This window comes from Microtus ochrogaster, unplaced genomic scaffold, assembly GCF_000317375.1.
Source record: "Microtus ochrogaster isolate Prairie Vole_2 unplaced genomic scaffold, MicOch1.0 UNK76, whole genome shotgun sequence".
In the NCBI taxonomy this organism is placed as follows: domain Eukaryota; kingdom Metazoa; phylum Chordata; class Mammalia; order Rodentia; family Cricetidae; genus Microtus; species Microtus ochrogaster.
In genome coordinates, this window is record NW_004949174.1 from 1,196,621 (window position 1) to 1,206,233 (window position 9,613).

Sequence of the window (9,613 nt, forward strand, 5' to 3'; positions counted from 1 at the left end):
GCCAGCCTGGTCTACAAGAGCTAGTTCCAGGACAGGAACCAAAAAGCTACAGAGAAACCCTGTCTCGAAAAATACAAAAAAAAAAAAAAATGCAGTTTGTTCTGGGGAGGGGGGGAGGGAGAAGTACTCGGGTAAGTTGAAAGGTGAGGTCAAGGTGCATATGGAAAGGATTCTGTGAGTGTGAAAGAGAAGCCCTGCTTTGTAACAATGCAAGAGGAAAGGAACCATAGAGCAGCTTCCTTGCTCACAAAACTGCCTGGGAAAGCGATTTCTGCAAATGCAGACACCAAGAAGCCATTACAACTGAACTGCTGTTCAAAGGGCAAGGGTCCACAGCCCAGGCTGGCAGCAGAACTTGGCAACACTGTCCACTCTGTGCCAGTTTTGCAGGCATGCAAGATATAAGACGATGAGGTCATGGAATTTTGCCTTAAGGCTTGAGAGAGCTGCTGAGGCTAGGCAATGGTTGGCAGGGCCAGAATCTCTGCAAGGAGAATCCCTGAGAAGCTACTGCATGACATTTTGGAGGGTAAGCTCAAGCTGCAATGGGGACTCCAGGAGGGTGAAGAGACCAGGATCATGATACACCTACAATATCAAAGTTTCAGGCACGGAGAGGAGCTGATTTAAGAGAGAGACTGTGGGTGCTAAGGCAGGAAAACTGGAGGGGCAGGGTTATCCAAGCCCTTAGAGCCCAGATGAGTCTATCACAAGCCCAAGATACTTGGTATGTAGTTGCAGGATTAGCTCTTTAACCTGCTCAATTTTGGTCTTTCTTTGGTCCAAACATCCCTTGCTATAGCGCATGCTCCATTCCAGAATGGGGATGCTGATTCTGTGCTATTGTGTATCTGAAGTATGTAACTTTCACTTTTTATGGTAGCTCACAGTCTGCCTTGGATCTCAGATTTGACTCAGCCTTGGGATGTTTAAAGAGTCCTAGAAGTATTAAAAAGGACTGTGTTTTTGAAACCACACTGAAAGCATTTTGCATTATAAGAGAGCCCTGAGTGTACAGGGACAAGGAGAGGAAGACCATGACACATGACACTCCGGGGCTTAACACTTCCAGGAGCTGGGTGTGTGGGCAAGAGTGATCTCATCAGGATATTTGCAGCAACTTTCCTGTTTCCCTATCTGTAGAATGGGCTTGTGTCCAAGGCCGGCTGGCAAGCACCCTCCACGGCTTGGTAAAGTGCCACTTCGACAGGGTTATTAAGGAGTTATTAGTTTCTCACCATCTCAGTCATAAGGCTAATGGGACCTTTTGATGTTTAATTTCAGCAATAAACTGAAGTAATTTGTTGTTTCCTGGTGGTGCAACTTGCTTGAGTAGGAGTGGTTGAGGTAAAAGGGAGGAAGAGAAAACCCACCCACATACACAGTGAAAACAGACATACTTTGACCACTGAAAACAAGCCCCAGCTTCACAAGCAATCACTTAGCCTTTTGGTTCTGTGCAGCCCCGAATGTCCTGGAACTCACTCTGTGCTTCAGGCTGGCTTTGAACTCAGAGATCTGCCTCCTTCTACCACCTGAGTGCTGGGATTAAAGGCGTGCACCACCACTGCTCAGATAGCAGCTACTTACCCTTGACAGTCACCAAGATGGTGGTGTTCTCTCCCACCAGATAGCCACACGGGAGCAGCTCGGGGGTTTCTGAGGTGTTGCTGCGCTTGATCTCACCGATGCTGTAGCCGAGGACACTGTCTGAATTCAGCCCCAGCTGACTCACTGGGTCCACATGAATGATGTATTCCTGGGGAAATAAAACACGGACCATCAGAGAGCTGGCTAAAACCTTCTGGAACACCCATTCTCACTGGGTGACTGATGGGTACCCTCTTTTTCTCAGAGGACACCTGAACTGAAATTAAGAGTGTTCTGGGGATAACACCCTCAAAACCCAGGCTCTCAATATATAGATTTATCTGCTTAGGGGCAGGGAAAAACAAGCCCCTAACAAGACCATGAAAACTTATCCTGGGTAAACAACCAAGCACAGAAAGGCAAGCAGCTTTTCCTCAATTTGGCATCAGGTGATATGGAATGTCCTATTGCATGTGATGCTTTTATTGCTTAATGAATAAAGCTGCTCTGACCAACGGCAGGGCAGAATATGGCCAGGCTGGAAGAGATATAGAGAGAGACTAGGCGGAGTCAAGGAGAAGGCATGTAGCTGCCGAAGGAGAAAGACGCCCGCAGGAACTTTACTGATAGGCCATAGCCTTGTGGTAACACACAGATTAGTAGAAATGGCTTAATTTAAGATATAATAGTTAGCCAGTAATACACTTGAGCCATTGGCCAAACAGTGTTGTAATTAATATAGTTTCTGTGTGATTATTTGGGTCTGGACGGCCGGAAAATGAACGAGCAGTCTCTTTACAATCAGGGTCTGTGGATGGTGCTAAGCAATTCATAAAAAGTAACCAACGGGAAACCATCTGTGACTCCAATTCCAGGAAATACAATGCCATTTTTGGGCCTCTGAGGGCACCAGACATCAGACATAAATGTAGGCAAAGCACTCAAACACACACTCTTTAAAAAAGGAAAAAACTGAATTTCCCTTGTGCAAAACCATTTGACGTATATGCTGGAAGAGACCGCAAAGTCAGGTCCGGTCAGATGGCAGAGACCTCTGGTCTACTTCTAGGTTGGTGGCATCGGGCTGCTTTCGAAGTCATTAAATGGAACAACAAAGGACTTAGTGTGGGCTCTGACGTATGACGTAGAGGCTATAGTTAGCACTCAGGAAACATGATTAATACTTGATACTGCTGATTTATTTTGGGACAGAAGAAAAAAAATCAAAAGCTTCTTTTAAATCATCATGAGCCACAAGATTTCCTTTGGTGTTCCCTAGCCATTCTGATAATGCAAACACCCAACCCCGTGTTGTGACCATGCTGCATGCTGGCATCCTTGACACTGGCTACTGGTGGGATGTGGCTCCCAGGGACTGCAGGGTTGGTAGGGGGTGCTGAATGGGGTGCTGGTCATGTATGTGAAGCCCAAAGGGCAAAAGTGTACTGGCTGAGCTTCACCCCCGGGGTCATATTGAATAGGACACCGCTCTAGGGACGCACTGTGAAATGATGTTTACTAGCTGGCTAGCCAGCCAAGGAAAGATGATGGAGAATGACCAGTCACATACCATCATCTTTCCATGCCCTGGAGGACCAGGGGACAAGACCTAGCAACCCAAAGATAAGGAGAAGAGAGTAAGCTAGGGAAATGGTGGGGTTATGGAAACAAAACTCCCCTCCCTCTCCAAGCCCCCGCTGTGACTTTAGTCTTGAAACACTTACTTTGAACAGCCGTCTAACCACCCCATCGAGCACGTCCCATTTCGTCTTGCCACTGACTCCGATGCAGCCAATAAGGAAAAGGTGCGGTCTGGAGTCCTAAGGGTGAGGAGACACAAGCAGGTGAGGAGCAGCTGGCTGCTTTCTGGCCCGGCTGAGCAGAGGCCTAGGCATCCCAGTGCTTCCAAAGGACAGCAAAGCCCCATTCCTTTCCACGCCAGGCATAGCTCGGCTGGCACGCAACAGCCTGGAACCCCGTCTCTGCTCTGGTAAAAGTGCAAAGGGTCAGGGAGACTGCGATCACCTCTCGGGTCCCTGGAACCATCAGCTAAGTGCATGTTTTGCACAGGGCTTGGATTCCACATCCTGGGCTGCACCCTCCCCCAGCTCCTGTCTGCCAGCGGCCAGATTGCAAACCTTGCTAAAGAACTACTCACCTTTTCCAGGAAGCTTCCACGGTTCACCTGCCTGACACTGAGAACTACGCTGGACAGATTTACGATACCTTCTCAACTTACATGTATCTATGGTTAGCCATTTCTTATTTTATTTAATAAAGTTTGTCGTTATTGTTAGAACTTCAGAGAATGTTCCTATTTTTCCTTCCTTCCCTTCCTTCCTTCCTTCCTTCCTTCCTTCCTTCCTTCCTTCCTTCCTTCCTTCCTTCCTTTCTTTCTTTCTCCTTCTCCCTTTTTTCCTTTCTTTGTGGAAAACCTGCCTCTGCCTCTCAAGACCAGGAATTAAAAGTGTGAGCCTTGCTTCTTACAATTAAAACAGTATTTATTACTTTTCTTCCATGAAAACTGAAAAGCTCGATTCAGAAATTAGTAAAATCCTGGGAAGACTGTCAACAACTATCTTTTTTTCCCCACTTCTTATTCTTCTATGCCCACAGGAGCTAAACTGATCACATCCATGAAAAGGATGCCGAGAAAGCATTCCCTTCTGCTGGGTTTTTAATATCTCCCATGCTTTGTGAGGATGCAGCTAGAACAGGGGTGGGGCTGGGTGGTGGGCGCAGGCACGCAGCCGTCAAGAGAGGGCAGAGCACCAGCGGTGATGAAAGAGTCTGACTCCCCCGAGCCTCGTGGTCTTGGGTTTCTTAGCTGCACAATGGGGACAATGCCACGGTCAGTGTCCTCTTGTGTATGCTACAGTGTGGCCCAGAACAACGATTTGCCATCCTGCAAGAATGTCAGCTGTGATACTGGAAATGATGGCAAGGAGGATCAGCAATATGTAGGGATGTGACCCGCCTGCACTGGGAGAACGCTGGGAGAATGAACTTCCATCTGCCAGGCCAGGCCTCTGTTAGCTGGGTTCCTGAGCTTCCTTTCCAGCCAGACACCTCTGAGACCCCTGGGAGGTCAGCCAAACGGTGACAGAGCTGGCAGAGACTTTGTTTTGATGGGCACTTTGGTTTCCCAACTATCTGAAACCATTAACATGCTGGCTAGAAACACCATGAAATACAATTTCAAAACCTCAAGGGGACTCGATGTGGAAACTCATGCGGCCTTTTCCCACTTTCACGGACACTCAAGGTCATCCAGGGCATCCAATAGGATTTCCCCACTAAAATAGAACCAACCGACTTTGCCACCCTTCACCTCCACCTCAGAATAGTCGCTGGCAGGTACACATGGGAACAGAAACCACACCAGAGAACCACAGGCTCCTAGCATCAGTGGCTCAGGGTGCCCCGACCCATCCTACTCTGAGCCCTCTGTGCTCTCTAGACTCAGCCGAGGGCCTTCTGTCTCCCAGCTTGGTGAATGCGATGTCTCGAGTCTCTGACGAGACAGAAATGAGCCCTAGGCCAGCTGAGTGCAGTCAGCTTCCGCTTCTGCCTTACCAGTAAAATATTCACAGCTGCCTGGGACATGACTCAGGAAAGCAGCAGTTTCAGAAACGCCCTTTCTTTCTTTCTTTTTTGTTCATTTGTTTTTTTGAGACACGGTTTCTTTGTGTAGCCCTGGCTGTCCTAGAACTATAGATCAGGCCAGCCTTGAACCGATGTAGGTGTTGCTTTCATTGGTTAATTAATAAAGAAACTGCTTGGCCTTTGATAGGACAGAAAATTAGGTGGGTGGAGTAGACAGAACAGAATTCTGGGAGAAAGAAGCTGAGTCAGGCAGTCGCCATGATTCTCCCACTCCAGATAGACGCAGGTTAAGATCTTTCCTGGTAAGCCAGCTCGTGGTGCTACAAAGAATATTAGAAATGGGTTTCAATATGTAAGAGCTAGCCAATAAGAGGTTAAAACTAATGGGCCAAGCAGTGTTTAAAAGAATACAGTTTCCGTGTAGTTATTTCGGGCATAAGCTAGCTGTGCGGGAGCCGGGTGACAGGATGCAGCCCGCCGCTCTTACAACATTGAACTCATGGAGATCGACCTGCCTCTGCTTCCCAAGTACTGGGCTTAAAGCTGTGCACCGCCACCACAACCGGACAGAAAAGGCATTTCTGAGAGCATTAGTGTTTCCTAGTGCTGAGAGTACAGGGAAGTGCAACTTCCTGTGAAGTTGCTCCTGGAGTGAGCTTTAGCAGTCTTTGAAACACGGAAAGGAAGCGCTCTTCAGCTTTCTGTCAAAGGACAGTCAGTGAGGACAGGTACAGCAGAGACCACAAGGATTGCAGGTAGAAGGACCATTGAGGATTGTGGGTACGGGATGGACGGCTGAGGATTGTGGATATAAGGGCTGCCAAGGATTATGAGCACGGGAGGGACCACTAAGGATTATGGGTACAGGAGCTACCACCCAGCAGAGGTCTCGATTTCTGTTTTCAGAACGTTGTTGTTAAGTGTTCTATTTTATCTTTACAATTTCTTTACTTTCTGGTTTTTTTGTTTGTTTGTTTGTTCATTTGTGTTTTGGTTTGCATTTTACTGTGATGTTAGGAACGGAACCCAGGGCCCTGTACATGCGAACAAACACTTGGCTACCAAGTGACATCACCATTCTCTCTTGCTAATGCCTTAAAGAATCTGTATAGGAAACTCCTTCATGTGTACTCATGTATAGTAGAACACAGCACATCCAGGGCCCAGGATACACTACCATGTCAGCAGCCCCTGGGCCTCGGAATGCGTCCGTCCCCTGTGAGTGAGGGAGACACTGACTTCAAGACAGGTGTTGGTACTTCCCAGCGCCTTAGGTCTCCCATCGCTAAGCTAGGCCATTTCTGCCTGGGGAAAGGGCAGGTGAGCAGGGAGAGGGAGCCGACTGACCTCCTTCCACTTCATTGCCTCCTGAAAGCTGACAACTATCTTAACATGCCTGCCTCCTTCCTTCCGAGCCGAGCATTCACCAGTGTCATCCAGCAACACGTCTGCGAATGGAAAACATCAACAGCCTTAGGCACGTGGGCGGGCACGTGGGGACGGCAGAGCTGCTTCCCGACACCTCTGCTGCTTGTGGGCACAGCAGCAGGGCAATTCCGATGTCGGGCTGCAGGCTGGGGGGAGGGAAGGATGGAGAATGCAGTCACAGAAACCAATGGTGGGAAGGCCAGGGGCGGGGTCAGCAGGCTGACAATGCATCTTGCCGGATGGAGGTGCAAGGAGACTCAAACAACAGCAACAGTAGCATCATGGGTTAAAAAAAAAATAATAAAAGCATCAGCCTTGAAATGCTCACAAAGAAAAACTCAAGGTGCATTGTGGGATGATGTGCCAGCCTGAAGTCTACCCCGGCTGCCAGAAGGCTGGAAGCCAAGGCATGGCCTCTGTGGTATGTCCTTCCAAGGGGTATACCGGTACAGTTGAGCACTGGGGATGCAGATAACAACTCCTTAGATGGATTGAGAAGAACTCAGCATGGTGGGCAGGGAGAAACCCAAGCTCATGGTCTGAAGAACTCAGGGTGCTGGAGCAAAGCATGGAAGAATCTAATGGCTGGGCTCATGTTGGTAGCAGATGCACACCCAGACACACACACCCCAAGTGCACACACACCTGCTACCTCACCATCAGATCTGTGGACCTGCTCACCCTGGACACGGGAGTGCCAGCCGCAGGCCTCAGTCTGCGCTGGTCCCACAATCCACTCACCCAGACTGGTGTATTCAGCCTGTCCCCAGCCTGTGAGCCACTCAGTCAGGCTGGTGTCCATGGCCTGCTGCTGGTCCTACGAGCCACTTACCCAGGCTAGTAGACTTGACCTGCCCCTAGGCTGCCAGCCACTCACCTAAACTGGTGGACTCTGCGAGGTTCAGGCTGTGCTGTGAGAGGCCTAAAGACTGCCTTGAGGAAGTGGAGATGGAGACCTGGGAGGGGGCCCGGCTGCAGCCACCGCCTTGAGACTCAGACTTCAGTCTGTCATTCTCAGCTTTCAGCTTCTCAATTTCACTCTGCAGAAAGTAAGGGAGAGACTGACTTAACAGATGGGTGCAATGAAGGGAACATGCCTTTTCTGGGGGAAGAATCTGGAGGAACCCGGTAGCTAGGCCAGCCAAAACAGGCACCCCTTGGGGAGACTGCATGGCACGCCCCACCTTCCCAGCCATTCAAGACTCTGGCAGGACTGGTACCCAACTCATGGAGAACTGGTCTTTAGGGAGTATTCAGAAACTGCCTTTCTGAGGGTCTCCTGCCAGTGTGGCCAGTGTGAAAGTGTCTGTCAATCAAAGAGGTTTGAGAATTTAGGATGACAGAATTTCTCAACTCCACGACTTCTCGGAACATGAAGGAGCTGTTTTCTCTGTGACTCTGAGAAGGGGGCACAGTGGATTTCCTGTGCACACTCATTGTGGAGCAGCTGTCCTTTCCAGGAGCCTCTCCCGGGTCCAGGGAATGTTCTTTGGGACACAGCTCTCCAGTGAGGTCACCTTTAGCACAGTCTACAGGACTCTGTCATTCCACGCTTGTCCATAAAGAGCCGAATGCAAGCAAGTCTTGATGCAAAATGCAGCTCACAAGACTGGGATGCAGAGGTGGGACCCGGAAGAACTGGTGTGCAGCCACCTTCAGAGGAAGCCGCTGGCTCTTCCAGCTGCAGGACATGGCGAGGTCTGGGAGGAGGCTCAGGTAGAGCCTTGGAGGCGGGTCCAGTTTGGATAGACGGAGGGTACTCAGGGGGGAAGGGATAGCATGAAACAGATGGTGGGGACACAGTCACTCATCACAGTTCCACTCCAGTAGTGTGGGACGAGTGGAGCTAGGGAAGACAGGGAGAAGGCCAAGTGGAGGGGCCACCGTGGAAGGAGGAGGCAGTGTGAAGCCACACAAGGTCTGATGTGTGGACTACCCACTTTCGGAAAACTAAAGAGAGAGACAGGGAAGCAGCAACTGCCAGCATACCCACACCCCTGGGCTTCCACTCTGCAGCTTCCTGGGACTCTGTTTGCCATCCACTCACCTGCATCCTGTTCATGGCCTCCCGGAGCTGGTCCAACTGGTGGGCGGAGCTGAGCGCCTCTAGGCGGATGTCTGTCAGCTTCATCTCTTTGTCTCTCAGCTCATTTCGTAGCTGCATGACCGTCTCTGCCTCACTGTCCATACACTCAGAAATCCTAGGGAAAGAACAGGGTGGTCCCGACGACATGAGCTCCGATGTAATTCACTTGCCCTTCTGAGACTGGTCCAGGTTAACCACTACTCAGGGCTCAGCACATATCAGCCCCTCCTCCAGACTCTACTGCTTTCTAGAGAGGATCATACCCAAAGCATCAAAATATCCAGTCTTTGTTATTCAACAAAGCAATACAGAGCAATGGTTACAAGAAGGGCTATACTGTAGCTTTCCCCGACATGGCACTAACAGAGGATAACCAGGAATTGTAGACAGGAGCAGTAACCACGCTGCACTAACAGGGTAACCAGGAACTGTAGACAGAAACAGTAACCACAGTGCACTAACAGGGTAACCGGGAACTGGAGACTGAGCAGTAACCACACTGCACTAACAGGGTAACCAGGAACTGTAGACAGGAGCAGTAACCACACTACACTAACAGGGTAACCAGGAACTGTAGACAGGAACAGTAACCACAGTGCACTAACAGGGTAACCAAGAACTGTAGACAGGAGCAGTAACCACAGTACACTAACAGGGTAACCAGGAATTGTAGACAGAAGCAGTAACCACGCTGCACTAACAGGGTAACCAGGAACTGTGGACGGGAACAGGTAGTCTTTTGGGTATGAGCAATTACCAGGCAGACACAGCCAGCCTTCCCTCTCAGAAGGGAGGTAATAGGCAAGAACAGAAACTTAAGAGCAAGGCTTCCCCCACCCCGGCAATATGAGAGAGAGAGAGAGAGAGAGAGAGAGAGAGAGAGAGAGAGAGAGAGAGAGAGAG

At 49.7% G+C, this 9,613-nt stretch overlaps 1 protein-coding gene across 11 annotated transcripts in view; it reads right to left on the bottom strand.

Annotated features, from left to right (window-relative positions):
- Positions 1 to 9,613, bottom strand: part of Nav2 (neuron navigator 2) — a 625,974-nt gene that overhangs the window by 19,626 nt on the left and 596,735 nt on the right. For 10 of the 11 annotated variants that reach the window (XM_026777610.1, XM_005370351.3, XM_005370352.2 and 7 more), the window contains 5 exons: positions 8,672 to 8,825; positions 7,502 to 7,664; positions 6,544 to 6,644; positions 3,315 to 3,410; positions 1,591 to 1,759 (listed from right to left, as the gene is read on the bottom strand). In XM_026777610.1, the coding sequence (XP_026633411.1) occupies positions 1,591 to 1,759; positions 3,315 to 3,410; positions 6,544 to 6,644; positions 7,502 to 7,664; positions 8,672 to 8,825 (683 nt within the window). Of the gene's footprint in view, positions 1 to 1,590; positions 1,760 to 3,314; positions 3,411 to 6,543; positions 6,645 to 7,501; positions 7,665 to 8,671; positions 8,826 to 9,613 lie in introns of those variants that run through there. The other variant, XM_026777612.1, reaches the window with a different exon arrangement.